This window comes from Rhinolophus sinicus, linkage group LG15, assembly GCF_036562045.2.
Source record: "Rhinolophus sinicus isolate RSC01 linkage group LG15, ASM3656204v1, whole genome shotgun sequence".
NCBI lineage: Eukaryota > Metazoa > Chordata > Mammalia > Chiroptera > Rhinolophidae > Rhinolophus > Rhinolophus sinicus.
The window spans coordinates 44,004,030-44,027,787 of record NC_133764.1 but is presented as its reverse complement, the minus strand read 5'-3'; the positions used below and the strand labels follow the sequence as shown (position 1 = coordinate 44,027,787).

Here is a 23,758-nt window from a genome sequence, read left to right as displayed (position 1 = left end):
CTCATATTGTTGACAAATATGCTTACTAGATACTTTGCAGCTTTAAGCCATGTTTCTTTCCCGACTTGTGGAATGAAAAGTCTTGTCTTAAAGGAACTTTCTGCCATGGAGTAGGGATGGGAAAAGGGCAAGGGGCAAGAGATCAGTCTTTCAGACAGGGAAACCTTTTTTTTTTTTCCTTCGTTCTATAGTAATAACATAATTTGACTCTAAGGCTTTTTAGGGTGTCTCTTCCTCTTTGCCCTTCCATCTTTATTTCCCAGGATTTCTATATGCTGAACATACAACCCAAGCATTTCATGGTTTCTGTCTTAAACTCGTCTCTCCAGTTTGTTGGTACTGCTTTTTTGTGTTCTCACCTCTGGAGCCACATGGTCTGTAGCATTCTGGCCCAAAACCTCTCCTATGAGTTAAGCCCCCCAGACCTGGCAAACTTGACTTGGGGTAAGGATAAAATGCCACAGGGGAGATGGGCGAGGGCTGGTGGGGACACTAGGGCACAGGGATAATGGTTATCAGAAGGCCTGGTCTCTATGATTGTAGACCACGGAGATAAACTAAAATATGGTTTTGCTATGTGAAAGTCAGACTGGTATTTTTATTGATGAGACCTGCTTACCATTTATGCCCTTTTTCTTCCTTTTTTGTTTCTAGTTATTCAGTGGCACTAACCAATGAAATAGCCAAAAGGGGCAAGAAATAGTAGGCGGAGAAAACAAAGAGTCTGGATAAACCTAAGGGTCAAGTAAACATTCTGAATTGGGGAAGATCCTATTGTATTATATGAGTTAACAAAAATCGAATTTCAGGAAATAAAAATATTTTAGTCCATACCTCTGATTTCTGTTGCTTCAGCTATAATCACTGAAATGGGCCTTTGGCCATTTGGCCAATAGGTTTGGCTTCTGTTTCTAAGCAAATAGTTGTTGTATTAGTTTGGTTATTGTTGGAAAGCGCCAGCATGAGTAAAGGGTGGAGATAAGAACAAACTATAGGTGGAGCTTTCTTAAAGCAATTCCAGTTAAATATTTGGATTTACATATGACAAATTGGGACATGATTCTTGAGTTGACCAAAAGTCACAATAAAATACATACATATGGTTTTTAAACATACTTATATGAACCCTTTCAAGAATTCACCTGTTTATAGAAATGGCTGACTGGCTACATTAACTCTATTTGCAATTAAAGATAAGGAAGGCGGGTACTTTGTGGCCAAGTGATCCCTACTCCAAGCTTTTTGCTGTTCAACCAGGCTACCTTGCTTTCCTCTCCCCCACCCCCCAGCCTTTTTTTTTTTTTTTTTTTGGCCACAGAAGAACTTGCCCCTATTTCCTTATATAACAAAGAGACAGCTTAGAGAAGTTACTGGTAAAGGTGAGAGTAAAGTATTCCTACCTTTACTTAGCAACTCTAAGTTGCTGGAAATAAGCTGCTTAAGAATTTCCTGTTGTTGTAAGGCATCTTATAATAAGCAAGGGTATTTTATTTATCTGGCTTTTACATAGTAGATGATTTTAATCTTCTGAGTTGAGTCGGTGCCAGAATGTAATCCAGAAAACTTGTTCCAAACTGCTATAAAAATACCATAAATAATATGACAATGATTTAGGAGCCTTTGCTTTACTGAAAAAAATATCTCTGTGTTCCTGCATGTTCTCAAGTGTGTCCAACTATTTGTAATCTCAGCTGACTAAGTTTGACCTGTGATTCTTTTTCTCTTTTAAGCAGCAGTTTTGTTGGGAAGGTTTGTTTCCCTGATGTGAATTCCATTCTCTTGCAGGCTAAGTGTGTGTGGAAACACCCACCCGGTGATGAGATATATCGCAAAGGTTCAATATCCGTGTTTGAAGTGGATGGCAAGAAAAACAAGGTAAAAGTAGTCACGGAAGAAAGAAAGTTGTTGTACATTCACAGGTTTCAGAAGGAACTTATCTCACCTTAAAAGAAGATGGAACTCTTGACCAAAATATGCAGTTCTGCTTCATTGACAGTAATATGGTCTTTAATTTTAGGCCGTCATGTGATAAGCTCAGGAATCATGGGCCCACACATGAACTCTGTTTCTCTGCTTCCAGATCTACTGCCAAAACCTGTGCCTGTTGGCCAAGCTTTTTCTGGACCACAAGACATTATATTATGATGTGGAGCCCTTCCTGTTCTATGTTATGACCGAAGCAGACAACACTGGCTGTCACCTGATTGGATACTTTTCCAAGGTCAGCAGGATCTGGAGATTAAGAAGCTAATGGGCAGAACAGGGTGATTGATGTTGGCAATGGGGCCTCAGGAAGAGGCAGTACTCGGGGCAGTGATGACAGCGCTTTCTTGAAAACAAAGAAAATCTGTATCAAACATTGCTTAATGAAAATGTGCCAGTCTTTATTTAAAAGCTTCTGGTTGATTCATTTCTGGACTTGGGGGTTGAAGCTGCCTATTAATTACTGGCCAGAGCCCTGCCTACTAACCCACAAGCCCACATCTTATAGTCAAGCCAACTCTCATGGCTTTGCCCTCTATTAGCTCAGATCTAGGAATATATTCCTTTTCCCTGGTGCTCTAGCTGGATTCTCTCAATGGTAAAGCCACTATGCCTTTAAAGATTCATTGTCAGATTTTTACTTAGGACTTTTAATGTAACTTTTTAAAAATATAACTCATACCACAATTCACTCATTTAAAGTGTACAGTGGTTTTTAGTATATTCACAGAACTGTGCAACCACTGCGCAATCATCATCATCAATTTTCATGACCTCAGTAAGAAAGCCCATACCCATAAGCAACACTCCCCATTTCCACTCAACCGCTTCCAGCTCTTCTGTCTGTAAATTTGCCTGTTCTTGACATTTCACATAAATGGTATCATACAATATGTGATTTGATTGTTTTTGACCCCCTTCCGGAACGGGGACTTACTGTTTGGGATCCCTCCCTTCTCCAGTAGGCAGCCTCCTTTGAAAAAATTGCTTTTAAAGAGGGCGGCTCTAGACCAATTCTGCTGTCTAAACCTTGCCCTGCTCTGTGACTGGAAAGAATCTAGAGTCAGCCCTCCTTAAAATGAGACTGGAGGTCTCAGAGCTAGGGAAACCCTGGGATTCATGTTCTTGGCCATCATAAAGGGTGTGTAACAACTGTGAACCTGACAGCCACTCCCAGGATTGGTTAGCCAGGTACTTGGTAAGCAGCATTATTTTGTATCTGGGACTGCTGACACTTGATTCCAAACCCTTATGACCTGCTTTTCTGTTTGTTCTCCATTTTAGGAAAAGAACTCATTCCTCAACTACAATGTATCCTGTATCCTCACCATGCCTCAGTACATGAGACAGGGCTATGGCAAGATGCTCATTGATTTCAGTAAGTGAAACTGCTAAGGGCCACATAGCAGAGACCATGTGAATATTGTTTGTATTTTTGTCCTATGGGTTTTACAATTCCTGGCGTGTAGCGGGTTATGCTGATATTTATTACGGGAATGAGTAAGTGGAAGAAACCTCAGTACAGTCAGTGGGCCTGATACACATTGAACACTCAATGAATACAGGACCCTGAGTTTGGTTCCTGATAGCAGGAGATAATAGAGGAGAGTGAAGTAAGTCCTTTAGGGTTATCCCAACTTGAGACTTATGAACAGCACATACGTGCTAAGGCTTCAAACCTCTTCCTGGATGTTAGGGATTTCGGTTTTGTAAGGACTTTCCTAGAGGCCAGCAGCATACCTGATAGAGGGTTTGGGACTCAATTGTGGATTCTGTATTTGGGGATTTGCCTATTCACTAGAATTTATTTGTAACCCAAACCAATACTCTTGGCACTTTTGTAGTCATTCATGGACGTGTGCACAACAGCAAATAATAAGTCACCAAATGTTCCCAGCCAAGGTCAAACAAGGTGGTGCCTTGTTTCAGCTCGTGCTGTAATCAAGTGTCCTTTTCATGGTCTGCTAGAGCCACATTTTTCTTACTTTGGGGATTTTTGTTGCAGATTTTAAATGGCCCCTAAGTGTAGTGTTGAAATATTGTCTAGAGAGGCTTTGATATGCTTTACAGTGAAAATATGTGCGTCAGACAGCCTTCATTCAGGCCTAGCTTATTGTGCTGTTGGCCATGAGTTCAATGTTATTGAATCAACAATATATATTAAAGTATTGTTGAATGGGGTTGTGTAGTGATTCATTGATGAAAATGTGACCAGAGGCTTGTAGAAACATAACCCTGTATTTCCCTAGGAACAGAGGTTCGGTGCTCACTAATCCATAGTGTCTGTGGTGACTTTATAGAACATAACTACTATAAATACGGAGAATCAACTGTTGTTATTTAATGTTAAACTGTCGTGCAACATTTTAGTCAAAATTAGAATCCTTAGAATTAGCCTTCCAACCCTTTCATTATTAAGTCATTTTTAAGCCACCTGGGACGAGATGAATGAGGAAGTGGCATAACCCACAAAGGGGAGGGAGACTGTATCTTTAATAGGTAACATCTATTTTGTAAACTTAATTTTGTGGAAATTTTCAAACACATACAAAAGTAGAATAGTGTAAAACTCCTGTAATGTTTACCATTTTATGGCCAATTTTCTTTTACCTCTATTCCTAAATTATATTTTTTAAATTTGCCTGATTTTGAGATTTTCTTTAAAAAAACAATTTTTTCACTTATCCACATAGAATTGGTATATTGGAATTAATAGCTGTGGTTTGTAAATCACTTTTAATCTGAAAGTTCCCACTCCCATCTTTTTTTTTTTCATTTGCTTTTTATTTGTTGAAGAAAGGTTAGTTTCCCAGAGTATGAATTTTGCTGACTGTATCCCCATAATGTTGAATGGTAGATATTAGTACTAGAGGCTTCGAGATTCAGGTCTCCTCCCTCCACACACACGACATAAGTGGTACTGAGATAATCTATCCTTAAAAGTTCAAAAACTTGAAAAATATAAATAGCTATATAATGAAATAGTTTCCCATCCCAGTTCCTATCTACCCTGTTCCAAACACTCCTACAGGTAACCATTGTTATTAAAGTTTCTAGTGGAACCTTCCAGTTTTTTAATGTCTATTATAAGTAAATGCAAATACACATTTTCCCCTTTCTGCTTATACAAAAGCAGCATACTCTACAGCAGCCATAAAGTATTCCATTGAATGAATGGAATTGACTGTACTCTAATTGATACTGTAAAGAAGATCGTATTTATACCTTCTTCTATATTGGCACATTGTTTTTCTTTAATGGGATGAGAGATAGTGTTGCTAGAAAAAGTCTGTATATTTGTTCCCTGGCAGGTTATTTGCTTTCCAAAGTGGAAGAAAAAGTTGGCTCCCCAGAACGTCCACTCTCAGATCTGGGGCTCATAAGCTATCGCAGTTACTGGAAAGAAGTGCTGCTTCGTTACCTGCATAATTTCCAAGGCAAAGAGATTTCTATCAAAGGTTGGTTTTTGACACTCTAGAATGGTTGTTAACCCAAGATGTTAGCTCCTCTGAATATTTTGACTTTTCCACTTGGCTCTGTTCATGTTTTGTAACCTGCAAAGATAATGTTCCATTCTGTTTTATCTGAATGAGAACAGAAGGCCCTCTGAATGTGGGTCACTGCAGAGACCCTCACTGATGGTGTGTAAGGATTCCAGAGCATTTGGCTCTTGGCACTGGTCATATGATTTGGTTTCTCAAATCTCAGGTTGCTACCATTTTAGTTCTTAACAAAAGTCAAAAATGAAGAAAAACTTCTTCAAGTTTTGGCACACAGACGAGCTTCTAAAACATCCCTGTAAGTTTATGCAAGGGTGGAAGAATTTAGTAGTCTGTCTTTGACCTTAATTTCTATAAGGGGCCAAGAGGAGTTTCTTGCTCCAATATCCCTCTTCCATAGTTTATTTGGACTGTCACATGAATGCATCATAAACTTTCTGAACAGTTTGGGTTGAGTATTGGCGATTCTAACCATTTGAAGTTCATTTGGATTTCCTGGGGGGGTGGGGCTTGATAAAGGGGGTCTGCCCTTTGGCAGGGTTCTCAGTAGCTCTTATGTTTCAGAAATTAGCCAGGAGACGGCTGTGAATCCTGTGGACATCGTTAGCACTCTGCAAGCTCTTCAGATGCTCAAGTATTGGAAAGGAAAGCACCTGGTTTTAAAGAGACAGGTAAAGCTTTTTCTTAGCTCATTGCTGAATGTCCCTCGAGGCCTAGCTGAGCAAAGTGGGGCCTTCCCACCCCAGAGGTAACTTCCCTTTTTAAAGGAGTTGACTCCATCCACCATTTATTTAGTCTCATTTCTTTACCGTGCCGTGATGCCTTCATCAGGCTTATCCTCCTACCTTATCCTTCTCAGAATTTTTGGGAAGCTCCTGTCTCAGATTTGGATGCCACACTTCAGCAGCTCAGTTAAGCAGCTTTATGTTGCACAGCACTTCTGTTGCTTCATGGTTTTGTTAGATTGGAGAAAATTGTCCATCTGTAGAGGGGGATCTTCATAAACTCCAGGGTTCGTGGAAGTAGTTTTAAATTCATTTAACAAATGCCATCCCAACTCATGCCCATTTAAAAAATTTTTTAATTGACTCATATGTGTCAAAGGGAAGGTGAATGATTTTTCAGGTCTTACCAAGGGCATAGTAGGAAGAAATGGATTAGGTATGAGTTTCATAAATCTAATGATAACTTTAGATTTTTTTTTTTACACCTGTTTTATACCTATATATTATTAAACCTTTGGTGGTTCCTTCTTTGCTAACAATCATTTTGGAATCCATATACATAAAGACATTTTAGTTGAATATGTATAATTTTTCCCATTGTTTTCCCCCAGGACCTGATTGATGAGTGGATAGCCAAAGAGGCCAAGAGATCCAACTCCAATAAAACCATGGATCCCAGCTGTTTAAAATGGACCCCTCCCAAGGGCACTTAAAGTGACCTGTTACTCTGAGCCAGCGAACCCCAGCAGTAGGAATCCGTACCCTAGGGATCTGTCTGTCATTTCTGTTGCTCTTGTGATTGGCAAGTACGGTACCCTTTGGGAAGGCCACCCCCTCAGGACTGCCCTGGCTCCGACCTTCATGTACACTGCAGACGCTGGTTCTAAGGAACTGTTCTTTCGGCCTCAGTGAGGTTGCCCGGATGGGATCCATATTAGACTTGAGTGACGGTCCCTCATAGCACTGACCCATGGTGTTCTGTTTGGTACTGTACCTGTCCAGTCACTGGTTCTCTCCTCACGTTCTCTAGCCCCATGAGATTGTGTTGTGTCTTCTAAACTTTGTAATAGTGCTTCTTCCCACCTGGTCGCCAGACCTTCAAATACGGTTTCCGGGACCTTTCCGATTATTCCTTACATACGCTTTTTGGAGGGACAGGGAAGAGGTAACACTTCTGAGTGTGTGTACCAGGAGGGGTCCGTTCCCTTTAGATTTCATCTCACTTTAAATTTTTTCCTCCATTTTTATTAGAAGACTGTTTTGATCAGTATCAGGCTGACCAGAGCCAAATACATTTGCAGCCTCTCCCAGGGATTAGCCTTGGTAATGGCACTTAGTCTATCTGGATGAGAGGGACAGAAGAAGTAAGAGATGGTGATTCTGTATTTTGCATTGAGTTCACCAGTGGGCAGCGGGCATTATTATGGTGGAAGGGAATGAATACGTTTTGCCTCACCAGAAAGTGCCCAGTAGTAAATGTTTTCTTCTCAACTCCCTGCCCCTTTTTACGTTTGCAGGTGCCAAAATAATTTCTAGTTCTCCCTTTCATGCTGCATGTTAACTTGGTTCATTAACTGCAAAAACCTTTTCACCAGTACCAGTCTGCTGTAGCACACCTGCACGTCCACATAAGTTCTGTGGGTTTTGTCTGAACATCCATGGAGAAGTAGAAACTGATTGAAAATGACTTCCATATCTTGGCCTGTGACTCAACAGGCAGAGTGGCCACCCTGCCAAGGTTTGCTTCTCTTCAACAGTGCCTCACCCTGCCTCTAGGACTAAAGTGCTTATGCCCTTCCAAGAACAACTCCTCCATTTCCTTTTTGGGATTTGCCGTTATCCCCCTATTCTCTGGTCTCCTATTTTTGGTGTTTAAGTGAAGGAAGAGATGCTCCCTCTAATTTCTCTCTAGCCCGTTATAACCTGCTATCTTGGGGCAGCTTTTGATGTCTGACATGTCACCCTCCCAACTTGGTCGTCTGCAACACTGCTGTCTTCATGTGGAGCCCTCACCACAATCCCGACTCTGGTCATTTGTGCCTTTCTCTTGTCGTCTCTGTACACTACTTATACTCACTGTGGGTTGGGGGGAGCTAATTTTAAGCATGTTCAGTGGCAGCTCCCTGCCAGTTTCAGTGTCACTGTTAAAATTTATCCAAAAGCAACCTCACTGGGGGTTTTCTTGAGGGGTAAAGGCCTTTTACAGACGCTAACCCTTCCCCACATGTGGTAGAATGTGCTGTTCTATATCTACTCCTCAATAAAGCATGTTCTCTGCTCAAGTCTGTTTCACCCAGGAGCTCTCATTTATGTATGAAAATGGTGCAGCTGACCTGCTACTAATAGTAAATGCACTTGGGATCTGTTTTCCCTAGCAGTTAAACTGGCTTGAGGGATGTTGTTTGTGGCTGTGGAATTTTTTACTTCTCTCTGATGCAGGCTGTCTATAGAGGGAGTGCTAACTCTGAACTTGTCTGGGTGATGGAATAAACTCTCTCTGCTTTGCTTTGCTTCCAAATTAGAGGTATGCATAGCAATGACTAATCAGTATTCTTTCGTAAAGTTCATTTTCCTCTGATTTTTAAGGGCAAAGAAACCAGCCGGGAGTTAGGATAGGTGGGGTACAATTGATAGTTGTGGGAAGGTGGGAATATGTGTATCCCTTTTCATCTCCAAGCTCATTTGCCAGTAGTGAGCAGTACCACCTCAAATTGACTCTCCCAGATTGAGTGACTTTTCAGAGCTGCATTTTCCTGTGGTGTTTACCCGGTGCAGGAAAAGGGAGGCCAGGCACTTACTTGCTTGTGTGGTGGAAAGGAGGAGGGTGGATATTGCGTTTACTGGGGTGGTTTTGTTCACCATGGCCAGTAACCTGTCCCAGCAGACAGGGTCCTCCTTTGCAAGGTTAGCGTCCTGTGTGTCCCTTGTGGGGGGTAGGGGATGGCATGAAGAGAAGCTTATGGTTATGTAAGAAGGCCCTAACATTTACCTTAGAATGATGTGTGCCCAAATCTCCCTGTTCTACATATTTGCATCAAAGGGAAATTCTCTCAACATTTTGAAAAAAATGAGGTTGGTAAATTGACCATGAGAATAGAATGCTGAGAGGTTAAGGCACTTGAAATTTTGCAGTCTGGATCCCAAGCCTCTACTGATCACCACCCCCTTTTCTTTTACCTAAAAATACAGTAAGTCTTCATTTAAGGTCAGTAGGTTCTATGACTTTAAGTGAGATGATACTTAACAAAACCAGTCGTATCATAGGTTAATTGATAATAAACAAGAGTAAGTTCCTCTGGCAGCTCATTAACATCATGAAGTGATGTTGAATGGGATGGTATTCAAGGATCTACTGTAAAAGGAAAATTTGGTTTAAATCACAGGTATAAGAACAGAGAGTTACACTTTCTTGGCTGCTTTCGGTGACACTGTTGATCCCCTCTGAATTCTTTTTTTACCTGCACAAAAGCTCGGCTGCTTAGGCTCCTTCATTAGAAGAGCAAAAGTCTGGAGTTAATCCTGGATCTAGTGCCTGCTACCCTCCAAAGAAAGCACTTACTCTGTCTGGAGGAAGAAGAGAGCCCAGCATGAGCTGTTGCTCCGTGTGCCTGGCTCTGTGCTGGGTGTCTTCACCTGCCTGGTTGGACACTCCTGTTAGCCTCGCACAGTAGAAATGCACACTGGTTTTGCAGAAGGAAACCTGGAGCCCAAGGTGACACAGAAAGCAACGCAGCCATAAATCTCATTTTGTTCTAACTTGAGAGCCCACACCCTCCCCTCTACCATTTGCTTCCTCAGTTTTTTCAATTCCTTAATGATTAATCATCCTCTCTGTTCTAGTTAGATTTCCTTGCTGCAGCCACAGGCTCCCATGCTTCTAGTGGCTTCCATCACAAAAAATGAAACTGGTGAAAGCTTTCAGACAAAAGAATTGATTTTATAAGCAGCAGATGGGGGCCAGAGACCTAACCCAGGAAGTAAAAGCTATGTCTTGTTCTGGCTCTCCTTCTGATTTAGGAATAGACTGTTGAGTAAGCACTGTCCCTTTACTTACATGGTTTCCTTCAAGTGCTTGCCACAACACCACTGTGAGGTGGGTATTCTCCCTTTTTCACATGAGGAAATTTGAGGCTCAGAGGTCTTGCTGCTGGATTACAGAAACAATGAGAACCCTGATTCCAAATCCCATACTTTTTTGACTGTTACCAGTGAGTCATCTCATGCCTCTGCCTGTTTTCCCATTTTCACCAGGGAATAGTGAGTCATTAAGTAATTTTTAACAATATGGTATATATACCCTTTATATAGCAAGATGATGCTTTTGACTTGTCCTCGGCTCTGGTTTGTCCCTGTAGCCTGGCAGGGTTGCCTGGCTGGGGTTGCGAATGACCTCAGCTGAAGTTCACGTGGAGCCAGTAGGTCTGATCCAGGTCGGGACTGCACAGGAAAAGCTAGTAGAGGAAAACACTGCAGCTTGCTTACAGTACACGTCCTTCTGGAGTATGAAGCGAATGAAAAGCAGGTTTTTGGAAGTATATTACAGTAATTTCAAGGGTAGTCGTAAACATGCCTGCCTTTTCCTCTGAACAGCAGTTGACAAATGACTTTAAAGAAGCGTCATTTTTATGACGTGTTAGGATCAAGCAGCACAGCTCAGCAGTGATCCTTATGGGGCTTTTCCTTCTGACCTATGGGAATCTAAACATTGGGTCCATTTTTTTTTTTTAAATGCACATAATGGAAATACGCACACATTTGTCTACAATTGAAAAATGGAGCCCTTGAATTCCATTCCTGGACTGCAGTTAATTTGGGTTAATAAGAAACCCTGGTTTGAGAAAGCAGGAATCCTGCCTTTTGCCTACCTTTTCTCACAGCAAGGCCCTAAGCTAGCTGTGTGTGTGCAGGCTCAAAGAACCTCCCATTAAGGGAGGGGAAGGGAGAGCTAGGGAGAAGCCCTGGCTCACCTTGCCTCCACGGTGAGGCATCGTGGCCTTTCATTCATCGTGGCCTTACAGGTGCACATATAGGCAAAATGCTGGACAGGGTTTTGGGGTGTTAAGAAAGTGAAAATTCTGCTAAATATGTGATATATGCTAGGAATTCTAGAAATTACCTTTAGCTATGCATTGGGATCATGGGATTGGATCTCCACTGGTTTTAACCTCAGCACTTTGTGCTATAAACTTGTATGATAGCCTCTTCCAGACTGTTTCCTGCTGTTGGGGGCAGTATAATTGCCCACTTCCTTTGTGGTATCTTCAACAAAGTGCCAATAAATGTCACTAAGAAGGAAACAAAGGTCTGCCCAGTGGTGAATAATGTGCTTGGTGCTGCAATATCAGTTTGTTCATCTTGTGCAATACCTTTAGATGCAAGTCATGCTGCCACCATTTCGGGGTTTGGGGGTTGGTTTGTGCCCAAGAGTGGAGAAAATAACCTGTGCTATTGCACAACTTTGACTTCATTGCTGCTCAGATGTTCTAGGAGAGGTATTCTAGACGAGTCGCGTTCATTCCAAGAAGCCAGTCTTTCTTAACTGGGTGTTTGTGTCTGGGAATAGCTCACCTTGTATTTACTCTGTTCCAAAGTGACTAGAAACCTATACTCGTATCATAAAAAAGGTGTGATGGACCATCTTGAGAAATGGCCACCAGCAGTTTGGCCCATCTCTGGATGTGTGTGCTGCTCCTTCTCATAAGGTCTGTTTCTCATTCTCGTGTGTGGGCTGGACTGAAATTTTGACTAATTGAAGGTGGCAGAAGTAATATTCTGGCAGCTTCCACTTTGGCTCTTGAAAACCAGCTGACGTTTCCAAACCAGAAGCTTGAATTAAACAGTATTTTTTTCTGAGGGACCGGATAAGAGGCCGTGTGTAGGAGAACCGAGACGCTGCAGCCAATAGCACCAAAAACCCAGACATGCTGCCAACTGAATGCAGCCTCCTTGAGTGACCCCTGTTGACACCACATGAAATTAAAGAAACATCCAGCTGAGTCCTGCCAACCCAGAGAATCGTGAGAAATAATTGGTTTAAGCCATTGTTTCAAGATGGTTTGATACACAGCAATGGGTCAGGGAAAGGTAGGGTCCTTTTGAAACTATAGTGCTGGAATTCGGTTTGGCCTTGCAGGTTCCATTAATCGATTGCCTGTGATTAGAAACCAAGTGTGCCCAGGGGAGGGCCACCACTTTGTGTAACTCCACTGTTCGTATTCCGTATAATGGCACTCATAGCCAGTTCAGCCTGTTTTGTTCAGCATATCTCAGCTTGTCAATCAAATTGCGTCTGAGGTCCCTGTCTGGCCTTGGAATTCTTATAGAAGTAGATCAGGAAGAGTGAGTATTGTGATACCAAGGAATGGCTCATCAAAAAAAAAAAAAGATACAGCTCATCACTTGTCTGCTCACAAATTCCTATGGCTTCCCAGTCGTTCATTGGATTAAGTTCACATTCTGGCTTTCCAGTCTTTTCCATAAACTGACTTAACCTACATAGCTTTCATCGTTCCCCTGCATATAGCCTCCCCTTTCCTGTTTCTATTTCTACTTCCACAGTCCCTCAAGTGTCCCATTAAATACAAAGTGTGGGCAAAAAGGGCTCTGGGAAAACACCAAGTTTGAGTATCAGTGTTTCTTGACTCGGTTTTTCAAAACCTCCCTTGGGATTTCCAGGACAGAGAGACAGACTAACATTTCCTAAAATGATTTGATCTGGAAGGAGTTTCTTGAGAGACCAGTACATTGTGGGGACGGATATTTGGAAGTTTCTTTCCTACCTATTCAAATAGGCCCAGCTAAAAAGGAATTCCTTGTGACGTCTTAATCCCACCTGGGACTTGTCTGTCCGATTATGGCACAGGCCAGGGGCTGAGTGGAGTGAAGGCGCCTTGGCTCGAATGCCATCTCTGCCATTTGCTGTGTAACTGCATCTGCAGAAATGAGGATAGGAACTGTGAAGGTAAATTGACTCACAGACATGCCTGGTGTGTATGTTTTTCTCATTGAGGATTTGGGACCTGGATATTTAGTGGTGCACAAAATAGGTGGAATTTGCAGTCTCCTGGAGGAAACCATATATATGATTACTAATTGTGATCAGTACTACGAATGGAAAAGGATAAGGTGTGTAAGTATAACTGGAGGGAACTAGTTGAGCCTGGTTATCAAGGAAACCCTATCAGGAAGGGCCTTTTTATTCTGGGACCTGAAAGACGAGTTAGCCAAGGGAGGAGTGGAGGGATGAAAGGGCTAGGGCAGTGTTCAGAAGGGAGAACCAGAGGAGAGACCCTGAGGCAGGCGTGTGGGCCTGAGGGCCTGACAGCCTGGTGATGAGTAAGGCAGTTGAGGGGGAAGGACCAGAGAGCAGGGGGCCTTGGAGGTCTCCACAAGAATGTCAGGTTTATCCTAGGAAACCAGGAACTGGCCAGTAGGGGATGGAATGGGACATGCTCTGATTTCCCATTTTAAAGGGTCATGCTCTGGGTGGAGAATGGATTGAGATGGGAAGCAAGGAAGGGTCGTTAAGGAAGGTGCTGCCCTCCAAGTGAGGGGTGAGTAGCTTGTATTAACAGTAGTAGTGAAGGTGGCAAGAAGATGAATGAGATAGATTTTGGAAGAACCAACAACTAGGCAGATCTATGCGATGTGGAGAGGGGCGGACTAGAGCAACACCCAGGTTTCTAGCTTGGGCAGCTGGGTACATGGAGGTGCCTTGTGTAAGACAGGAGGAGCTTTGAGGCAGGAGTTCGAGTTCAGTGTTTGGAAATGTTTGAGAACTACGGGATATGCGTCCAGTAAGTGGGAGCTGCTGTTAATTTATTTCAGTTGTATAAGTTGGGCTCCTTCCTGGCTCTCTGAGAGACAGACTCCTTGAGGAAAGGAAATGTGAGTCCTTTGTCAAAACAGATGCCAACCACTATTGTTGGCACTGGGTAGATAAGTAAGATGTGACGCGTGTACTTGAGAAACCCTTTTGAGGAGATGAACCATTCTAACAGCATCATATAGTAAATTCTGTAATGGAAAAATGTACAAGGTGCTTCAGGAAACTGGAGAAGGGAGCCAATGGTTACTTCCTGGGCTGGGGAAGACATTGACGTCTGAGTAAGAATTCACCAGGTTGGGAAGAGAACGGCACGTGCAGAAACCAGAAGCTTCAGTGAACAATGTGGATATGAGAAAGGTGATTGGAGAGCAGGTATGGCCTTTGCACACAAACCACCTCAACTCCCCTCCAAGGGGAGTTCTGCAAGGGCAAATTCCAGTCTCCTATTTCTTTCCTATTCCCAGTCCCATCTGAATTCCTAGTGAAGTGTTGACACAGCGTGAACTCACAAGATATTTAGTGAATTTGGTTTTTCCTAAATGTCCCAAACTTCAAACACAAGAATGAAATATTTACCCGTCTTTGCTGAGCCTCCCAGTTGGGTTATTCGTGAACCACCTCTTGGGGCTGACCACAGCACTGCGTGGGGCGAGGTGGGGGAGGTAGCAGGGATGCCTGGTGCATCCGGGGTCAGGAATGGATGGAATGAGAACATTAACTGGGAAATTCCCTCTAGGCTGTGTCAGAGAAGACACTATTCACGATTCATTCATTTATTGAGCCCCTACTGTGTTCCCGGCACAGGTGAGAGAGAAGTGGGTGAGACTCAATCTCGCTATGAGCTCCGAGTGCCTTGGGAGGGCAAGGTCACCCCACTTGCGAATGTGACAACTGCACATTTATGGACAACTGCTGCTTGAGATTGAGAGTCCTGGCAGGAACCCTACTGAGTTGAGTGCGGGCCTGGGGGGACACACCAGTGCTGAGCACAGGACACACGGAGAAGAGCTGGCCTGGCCGACGCCTGCAGGAACATCCAAATATGGAGAAGGGGTTTCATCCTCTGGGAAGTGTGCGGTGGGGACTCTCACTCCGACTCGTCCTCATCCTCTCTGCCTGGGAAAAGTGGACGCAGCGGTGGTTAGGAGTCTTGCCTGGCTCCTCCACCCTTGGAAACCTTCCCTAGTCACCCACTCAAGGCCCTCCATTTCCCTAACTCATGTTTCTCTGGTTGTAGATATCTAGGACAATCAAATTACAGGCTCATCTGCCATATCTCCCATTATTCAATCACACGCCTCCAGAGCATGGACAGAGCCAACCCTCAGTTATTCTCTAAAGGAAGGGAAGTGGGTAATCCAGTATTCAAAATCCCAGAGGCCCTCCTGGGAACGTGGAAAGTGCCATGGACTAGGAAACAGGAGACAGCTTTTAGTCCTGGCTGTTATCGGCACACTGACTGGGCAAGTCATTTTCCATCCCTGAAAAATGACTTCTAAGGTTCCTGCCCATCCTGCATGGAGGGACATTTCCATTTTGGTATTGGGGTGACTTCCGTGGCCCTTCAAGTGGAATGGCTCCAACGCTTTGGAAAAAATCTCGGGAGAAAATAGAGGACTTTATTCCCAAGAGCCTACGTTGGAAGGAGTAGGTGTTCTATCAGGAAAGTGAAGCTGGGGCAGAAGTCGGCAGCTCCGGGGGAAGGCGGGGAGTTCAGGATCTCTGAGCAGCTGGAAGGATGGAGTCCCCTCTCCCCGCCACCCTTTTGTGTTGGCTGACGAGCTTTTGATGTTTCCCCCAGCCTGATTCACTTACCTGCTTTCATGCCTGTCCATTTACTGAGCATACCCTTGGACCTGTTTGAGGTGTGGTGTTAGTTGATAACTGCTTGGGGTATTACTCTTCCCCGGGGTGATTTGCACTTATTTACAATTACCGAAGACAGAAAATAAAGACTAAAGACAGGACTTTCTAATGATCAATGATTAGTGAGGGAATAAGGGGGTACTGCAGGATCTTGAAAACCACATCATTTGTGGCTTCAGCTGGCCCTGAGTGGGGAGCAGAGTGTACCTGGGGGTGGGTGATGGACGGTGCAGTTTCAGGGCTGCAGCTGTTTAAGGCCTGGGTCATCAGAAGACCACTTCCCTGCACCTCGACTGCTCTCTTCTGGGGCGCCTCTGCCTGCTGTCTGGCCCCCATCGTGGAGACTGGCAGCAAAGTATCGGGGCACTTTCTCATGATGCCCTTGCAGTCCACTAGAAGCTCCCACCTACCTTCTGTAGATGGTCCTTTCATGCCCGAGAGGTCTGGGACCTTCTGTCCTCAGTGATGGAGAGGTAGCAAAGACAAAGTGCAGCAGAGGAAGGGCAGGGATGGGGCCAGAACGGGCCTCATAAATGGAGTCATTTTTCAATCATCCCAAGAGTTGAGGAAAAAAACGTGAATTGGTTCATTCATTCGCTGATTCATTAACTTTCCTCTCCTCCAGTCTTCCTTCTGCCTTTCCTTCCACAAACCCCAGTGGGCACCTCTTATAGAAATTGCTGGGTGTTGTGGATACAGAGAAGATGGCAGACCTGCTATCTGACTGGTGGGGTTTCCACTCTGGGGACCCCAGCCATGTGACCCCGCAGGACAGTGCAGTGCAGTATGCCAAGGCAAGCATCCTGCCTGGGCCATGAAGACAAGCTCCGTCCGGGTAGCGTAGGCGGTCAGGGAAGGAGAGATGGGGCTAGGAGTCAAGTCAGTGAGGGCAGCCCGGGACGATGTGCTGAGTCCCTAGGACATTGGACTTGACCCTGAGAGCACTGGGCGTGGGGATCTGGGTGGGGGTAAAGTTGGTTGGTTTTCTTTTGGTTTTGTTTTCCTCTTTTCACCATAGCGTTTTAGGCACGGTACTGGCTGCTCAGATTTGCACATTTCAGATCATTGAGGATGCAAGGTAGGGAATGGATTAATTTTTCCAATTCCAGGTTTTAGACCCAAGGTAATTTTAAACTTTGGGCAGAACTGGATTTATCCCCATGTCTTCCTTATTCCTGCACCTACTCCCTCATCATACGTACAAAGACCCCTCTTCTAAGGAAGCAACCAGAAAGCCAAGCATGTGGCCAAACCACCCTCAGCAATGCCAGCCTGGCGTGTTTGCCCCTGGCCAGAGCTCCCCGCACCTCCCTGACTTCGCGGCCAGGACAACTCGGCCCTCCCCAGGGAGCATGCCGAGGGGAATGTTGGGACAACACTTACCCATTTTTCTCTCTGGCTGGATAGGAGGTATTCCTGGGGGAAAGAGAAGGAATGAGGGCTGCACCCCCACTTCCTTGGGGGCTAGGTGAGGTGAAAAGGGCTCATGGCTCTTTGGGGCTCGATGCCTGTGGTGAGTCTTCAGTGAAACTCCAGGCACTCCCCATTGTCCTCATGTGACTGAGTCACTTGGCTGCTCCTGCTAGGAGGCAGTGTGGGGTGGGACACCAATGGCACCTGGCACCAGCTGGGCACCCTTGGAAAAGCGTTTAACCTAGCTGAACCTTAGTTTCCCTGCCAGTGGTGAAGGGGATATTGTGAGATTTAATCACATATGAGCATAGTAGGTGCCCAGTCAATATTTCTCTTGTACCCTCATCCCCTGCTCAAGGATTGTTGGATTTGGACGAGAACCCTGAGATGGCCCTGTCTAAAACTCATTTTGCCAAGGAGGAAACTAAGGCCAAAAGTGTTTGGTCACAAGTTGGTCTTCTCTGTTTTTATATGCATATACAGGGACACTATAAATAGAATCAAGTAATACACAGGTTTGTACAGTAAAAACGTCCCTCTTTAGTCTCCCTCACCTCCACTGCCTACCCTACATGTAACTACTGTCGACAGTTTGATAGTTATTCTTCTAGAACTTTTCCTATGCATTTGTATGTACATGTTTGTAAATATGTCGCTTTTGAAAATGAGTCGGCTCCTATCATACATACAAATAACTTGCTCTTCCCACTTCCCCAGTACCTTGCAGGTCTTTCCATCTTTCCATAGAGCTGCCTCATCCTTTCTCAAAGCCGCAAAGGCGATGAATGAGCCTAATACACTTTGACCACTTATTCCCCTGCTGATGGTTTATGTTATTTCCAAACTCTTCCTATTACAGACAAGGTGGCCATGGACACTCTGATACAAATATCTCAGGGTTCATGTATCAATAACATTTCCGTTTGATAAGTTCCCTGAAGTGAGACTTGGTCGAAAGATATGCACATTTCCGACTTTAATGGCCATTGTCAACTCTTCCTCCAAATAGGATATAAAAGTGCCAGGTCCTTCTGTCCTCACTTAAAAAATATATACATAATGTTGACAACCAGAAAGAGAAAACTCTCTGTCTAGACTGTTTTCTCCTTGTTTCCCTAGGACATGACTCCGCATTGAGGGTGCCCCCAGGGAACACAGGTTCATTTTAATCATTCTATTTGAAACAGAATCAACTAGAAAGCTTGGCTTTGCTCACATCTAGACGCTGATCTGTAGCCACTACCGCTCTGCAAAGTCATCCATATATTGACGGTAAGGGCACCAGCGGGTGCAAAGCATTTGCCCCCACCCTTAGGGTGGCCATACTCCCCATATTCCAGAGACAGCCCTGGTTTACACGTGTTGCCTGACGTAGTGAACACTTTCCAGCGTGCTCTGGTTCGGATGATAATTCATATGGGCACTCTCTACTCCATCACGTGAGTGAACCCTACTGGCCTGGAGTCATGAATGGACGACTTTAGGGCCCCTGCTTGGTGTAACACAACCCACTCAGAACCACTCCCTGCTGGGCACTCGCCCACCTTTGTCACTCACCTCCTACCTGCTTCCCCATCAGCCCAAAGAACTGGCTCACTTTGCCCTTCTTCACCTCCTGAAGCTGGAGCTGAATGCTGGGGATGACACCTTCCTGAAGAAGCAGAGAGAGTTCGTTAGAGTTGGGGGAAGGCTGGCGAGGAGATAGGGAGGGCAGCCTGAGCGGTAACAGTCTCGGTAGCGCTTGCTCTGTGCTGGCACTGGGCCCTGTTGCATATTTTATACAACACTGTGTACAGTAATAATAATAGCTTACATTTCACCTACTATATTCCTGATACTATTCTTAGCACTTTATTGATTCATTTAATCCTCACCAAAACCCATGAAGTAAGTACTGTTACTGTCACTATTTTATAGATGAAAACACCAAGAGATTAAATAATTTGTCCAAGGTCACCAGCTAGGAAATGAGAGCTGGAGTCAGAACTTGAACCCAGCTCATCGGGCTCAAAGGCTCAAACACAATAGTCATTTACTCATTTACTCTTTATAACCACCATATGAATGAAGTGGGGACTGTGACTTAATGGAGGTTTAGAGATTTGTCCAAGGTCAAACAGGAGGTGGTAGAACCAGGATTTAAACTCAGGAAGTCTGACTATAGTGGAGACATTTCCCAAGATGGAGCTTGGGTTCTGCTCCATCTTGGGAAATGTCTCCACTATAGACAAGGAGGGCAGCTGGTGGACTCAGGGTGGCACCCAGTAGGCAAGGTGAGACTGCTTCCTCTCCAGCCCCACTCTGCTGCTCTCCGCTCTCCCAGGGACATTCCCCCTATTGCCCTGGAGCCTGGGCCCCCCATGGGGAACATGGCATGTGGCCTAGGGTGGAGGCCACCACCCTGGGTAAAGACATTTTCATCCTTAAGCTGATGGGATGAAAGTTCTGGTCCAAGGGCTATGGATTTAAGTTCTCATTGTGACTTTGGCCAAGGTACTCTCCCTCTCTGGTCTTAACCGGATTTCCTGAAGAAGGGCTGACTCAGCTCTCCTGAGAGGGAGAAAGGCTCACTAGTGAAGAGAGTGACAGTAGGTGACAGTCGTTAGACCATCTTCACCTCTCTGCATCCCTAGTACCTGGCATAGAGTCTGATACACACAGGAGCTCAGCATATGTGGGATACCTGGGTCCCTTTCTCTGACAGTCTGGGAAGAGGGAAGAAGATGGGGTCTCCTTTTCCAGGGAGGCTGAAGACAGGCAAACAGCTCTAGAGGAACAAAGCTGTCTGCCAGGAGGCTGGGAGCTGGGGTGGGATCAGGGGCTCGCTCTTCAATCCCCAATTCCCCCAGGGGCAGCGCTGGAGCACTGGGGACCAGCAGGGACCTGGCTGGGGTGCAGATGTAACCCCCTATGCCTCTCACAGCTCATCCCATCCCAACTTGCAGGACCAGGAGTGAATTGTTTTCTAAGCCTTGGACTAATACAGTCACTTCCAATCTGTCTCCTCCCCAAGACGTCAGTGGCTGGGGCAGCTGTTTCGGGCTGCAGTCGCCTCGCCTGGCCAGGAACCGGAGAAGTCTCTTTGGAGATTTGGACCCATTTTCTGAAAAGCTCATGAAAACCACTTTGCCTTGGTAAAAGGCAGCCTTCAAAAGCAAGCTGGAGAGAATGGCTATTTATAAAATAAGACTCACCCTTCTCCCACCCCCTGGGTTTCTGGGAGTCCGTGAGGAGGTATCCTTCCCTTTCACACAGGAAGGACTCCTGCCCCCACCTGAAGCCCTCTCCTTACCCATTTAACCCAAATCACCTGCTCCAGGGATACGTGTAGGCGGGGAGCCCTGAAAGCTAGGGAGGTGATCAGACACCCCTGACAGTGTCACCATTCCTTCTGTCACCTCACTCACAGTAATGGTTCCTGTATCCCAAGCCCTGTGTCTCGGGAAGCAGAAGGATATTAAATGAGAGGGAAAGGACAGTAAGCAGTAGACCCAGCTTCAGGGTGAGGTCCTTGCAGGTGGGAAGCCCAGCAGCACCATTTGAAGTTGATGATTTTCCTGTGTGGCTGTGTAGAAAGCTGCCCCTCACAGACTTGTTTCCCTGTGACTGGGCCAGGTCCCCTGATGTTTCGTACAGACGCAGTAAAGCTCCAAAAATACTCTGGGGATCATCTCCCCTTCCCCCCGCCCCTCCGTGTTACAGGTGTGGAAACTGATGTCCAGAAAGCAGCTGTGACCGTCCCAAGGTCACATGGAGTCGATGGGGAAGTTGAGATTCGAACCCAGGTCTCCTCATCTTTCTATCTTCTCAACTGCACACATGTCCCCGTTCAGACAAACCAGGAAGGAAACCCACCACGAAGGGCTGTTGATTCGATGGCTGTATCTGTGGCCCCAGTGTCCTTGCCGTCCTGGGACTGGGAGGAACCGGGCTCAGCCTGGTCCCACTGTCTGCTCTCCTGGAAACCTTCCTGAGCACTGGTCCTGCTAGCTCTGGGCTGTTGGCCTCTCCCCCCTGTCTGATTAGGAGTTCCCCAAGGTCAGGATTCTTATCTTTCTGACTAGATGGGGTGAGGCACAGATGCTGGGTCTCTAACTTCTAGATTTCTCCCCAAGTGACAGCACTCAGGTCAGTCTAGTAGAAGAGATAGGCCGTCAAACCAGTACTTGTCAGGAAATGAGAGTTTCTACCTGTGAGACAAAACATTGATCCTGCCCCAAGTTGACCCCCTTGAAATTCTGGAAAATGTCCTCTGATGCACAGATACCGACAGTCAGACCTTGGGTAGAGTATGCAGTTGTGCTTTTGAAGCTGCATAACTTTGGACAAACTACTTGACTTTTCTGTGCCTCACTTTCCTTATCTGTGAAATGGGGATAGTAATGGTACCTTCTCCACAAGGTTGATATGAGGATTAAATGGGCTAATACTTATAAATCCTTTAGGACATATTGTATGTTAAATTAGTATTAAATAAAAGCTCTCTCTCACTCTCACGCTCTCACTCCCACGTGCACGTGCCCCTTTGGAGCTCAGTCAGGCCAGGGGCCATGGCCTTGAACTTACCTACAGAGGGAAGTCAGACGACCCTTGCAGTGTACAGCCTGCTCTCCTGGCAGCCACAGAAGGGATCTTCAGCCCCCTCAACCCACCATGGATCATCCCCTGCCTCTCCCCGAAGTTACCTCCAGGTTCACGGTTACCCAAGCCCCTGCTTCAGTGCCAAGTGCCTGTTCCTTGTCACCTGCCACAGAGCATGCAGACAGCCCCGTCAGGAGAAGCAGGGTGAGGCAGAGCAGCATGGTGGGCACTGTATGCTGGGACCCTTTGGGAGTCCCTCTCAGCCTGACGACTCCGCCTCCAAAGGCGTCCTCTCTCTCTGGCTCCTTTCCTGTGGGTGAGGGAAACTCCACCAGTTCTCTGTCCTTCCAGCTTACCCCCTTCTTCCTCCAGCTTATCTAACCCTCTCCCCCCCATTTCCTGTGACTCCCCTCCCTCCCTGGCTGGAAAGGCCAATAACATCAGGATGTCAGAGGAGGGACCTGACCTCTTCCGCCCACCGCCCCCTCAGCACTTGATCCCAGGGCTTAGCGCTCTGATGCAACAGCCGCCTCCCTTTGGCTGCGTTCTCTCCCGTGGCAGGTGCACAATGGGGCAGTGTGTGGGGGCTGGCGCTTCCAGCTTCCTGGCTGGACGCCCCAGGGGCCCTAGTCATCTTGGAGATGGGGAGAGGGACTGTATGGCCCCCCCTTTCTTATGCTCTTCTTGTGCCCTGTAAGAGGCCTCTCCCCAGAACCTAGCCAGTATTCCATCACTTGTCTCCCCTTCCCGTCACTGAGCCCTCTTTCCTCAGCATTCCCCTCTATCAATAGTCCCCATGTCTGCATTGAAACAGGTCTTACCTAGGAGGAATAACTGCTTAGTGAGACGAGGCTCCCCACAAGTGGGAATAGAGATTTGCCAGAAAAATGGCTTCCTGCTTAAGTGTCATCAGCTCTAAATATCTTCCCAGTGTTTCCAAAGCGATCTTTCTAAAGCCCTAACCTGACCCGTTTCTCCTTGCTTCTAGCCTTCCAGCATCTCCCCATTGCCCTTGGCATAAAGTTCAAGCTCCGTAACATGGCATTCAAAGCCCTTCTTCACTTAGTGCCTCCCTGTCTCCCATCCATCCACCCACCCACCTGTCAGTGTAGAGCAGGGCCGTGAGGTCAGAGACCTGAATTCCAGTCCTAGCCCCACCACTAAATAGCTATGTGACCTTAGGCACATTACTTAGCCCCTCCAAACCTTAGAATCCTTATCTGTAAAACAGGATTAGTAATAGCACTTATTTGCAAAGCTGTTTGAGGATGAAATGGGATAATGCCTGTGGAGCACTTAGCACAGTGCGTGATAGTAAATATTTAATACCCGTTAACTATTATTACTGCTATAATTATTAACACTGGGTGAGGCACTGGGCCACAGAAGATGAATAAGACGCCATCTCTATCCTACAGCAGCTCACAGTCCAGGAGAGGAGATATCTGGTTGGCAGATAAGCTGTGTTCGATTAGCTATGTGCAGCCGTAGAGATGGGAGCAAGGGAAGGGCATTCCCCCTTCCCAGTCTTTCCTGAAGCCATTCCCTGCCCCCCCACCCTCCCACCCCCGCACACACATACACACGCTGGCGCGCTGTACCACCTGCTCCCAGGACAGGCTGAGATTTCTCACTCCTGTGCTTTGGCCTATGGCTGTTGCCTCTGCCTGGACCTCCCTTTCTACCTGGTGAACTCCCATCCATCCTTAAAGGGCCAGCTTAATGGGTCACCTCAGTTGATTTTTTTTCAGTCTCTGTTCCTACCTAACTCCAGCAAGAATTATTTGGTCCGTTTCCTGGGCTTCTTGAATATCTCCCACATATGTCTCTGGCAGCTCTGAAATATAAGCCTCCTGTACAGG

The 23,758-nt window shown here is 45.7% G+C and overlaps 2 protein-coding genes across 6 annotated transcripts in view; one reads left to right on the top strand and one right to left on the bottom strand.

Annotated features, from left to right (window-relative positions):
- The window catches only part of KAT7 (lysine acetyltransferase 7), a 30,298-nt gene extending 21,808 nt beyond the window's left edge, over positions 1-8,490 (top strand). For both annotated transcript variants that reach the window (XM_019740656.2, XM_019740655.2), the window contains 6 exons: positions 1,786-1,875; positions 2,081-2,221; positions 3,268-3,361; positions 5,295-5,441; positions 6,048-6,154; positions 6,820-8,490. In XM_019740656.2, the coding sequence (XP_019596215.1) occupies positions 1,786-1,875; positions 2,081-2,221; positions 3,268-3,361; positions 5,295-5,441; positions 6,048-6,154; positions 6,820-6,921 (681 nt within the window). In that variant the 3' untranslated portion in view covers positions 6,922-8,490. The remainder of the gene's footprint in view (positions 1-1,785; positions 1,876-2,080; positions 2,222-3,267; positions 3,362-5,294; positions 5,442-6,047; positions 6,155-6,819) is intronic.
- Positions 8,491-14,793: 6,303 nt separating this feature from the next.
- On the bottom strand, positions 14,794-23,525 carry TAC4 (tachykinin precursor 4). 4 transcript variants are annotated; one of them, XM_074319360.1, is made up of 6 exons: positions 23,479-23,525; positions 22,001-22,206; positions 18,873-18,966; positions 17,286-17,318; positions 16,313-16,355; positions 14,794-15,152 (listed from the first exon to the last, which is right to left on the bottom strand). In XM_074319360.1, exons 2-6 carry the CDS (start codon positions 22,115-22,117, stop codon positions 15,140-15,142), a joined length of 300 nt encoding a protein of 99 aa, XP_074175461.1. In that variant the 5' UTR covers positions 22,118-22,206; positions 23,479-23,525; the 3' UTR covers positions 14,794-15,139. The 4 variants fall into 4 exon arrangements, with proteins under 4 accessions (XP_074175461.1, XP_074175463.1, XP_074175462.1 ...); XM_074319362.1 differs by lacking the exons at positions 16,313-16,355; positions 23,479-23,525 and having other exon boundaries at positions 22,001-22,249; XM_074319361.1 differs by lacking the exons at positions 16,313-16,355; positions 23,479-23,525 and having other exon boundaries at positions 14,794-15,148; positions 22,001-22,249.
- Positions 23,526-23,758: the final 233 nt, after the last annotated feature.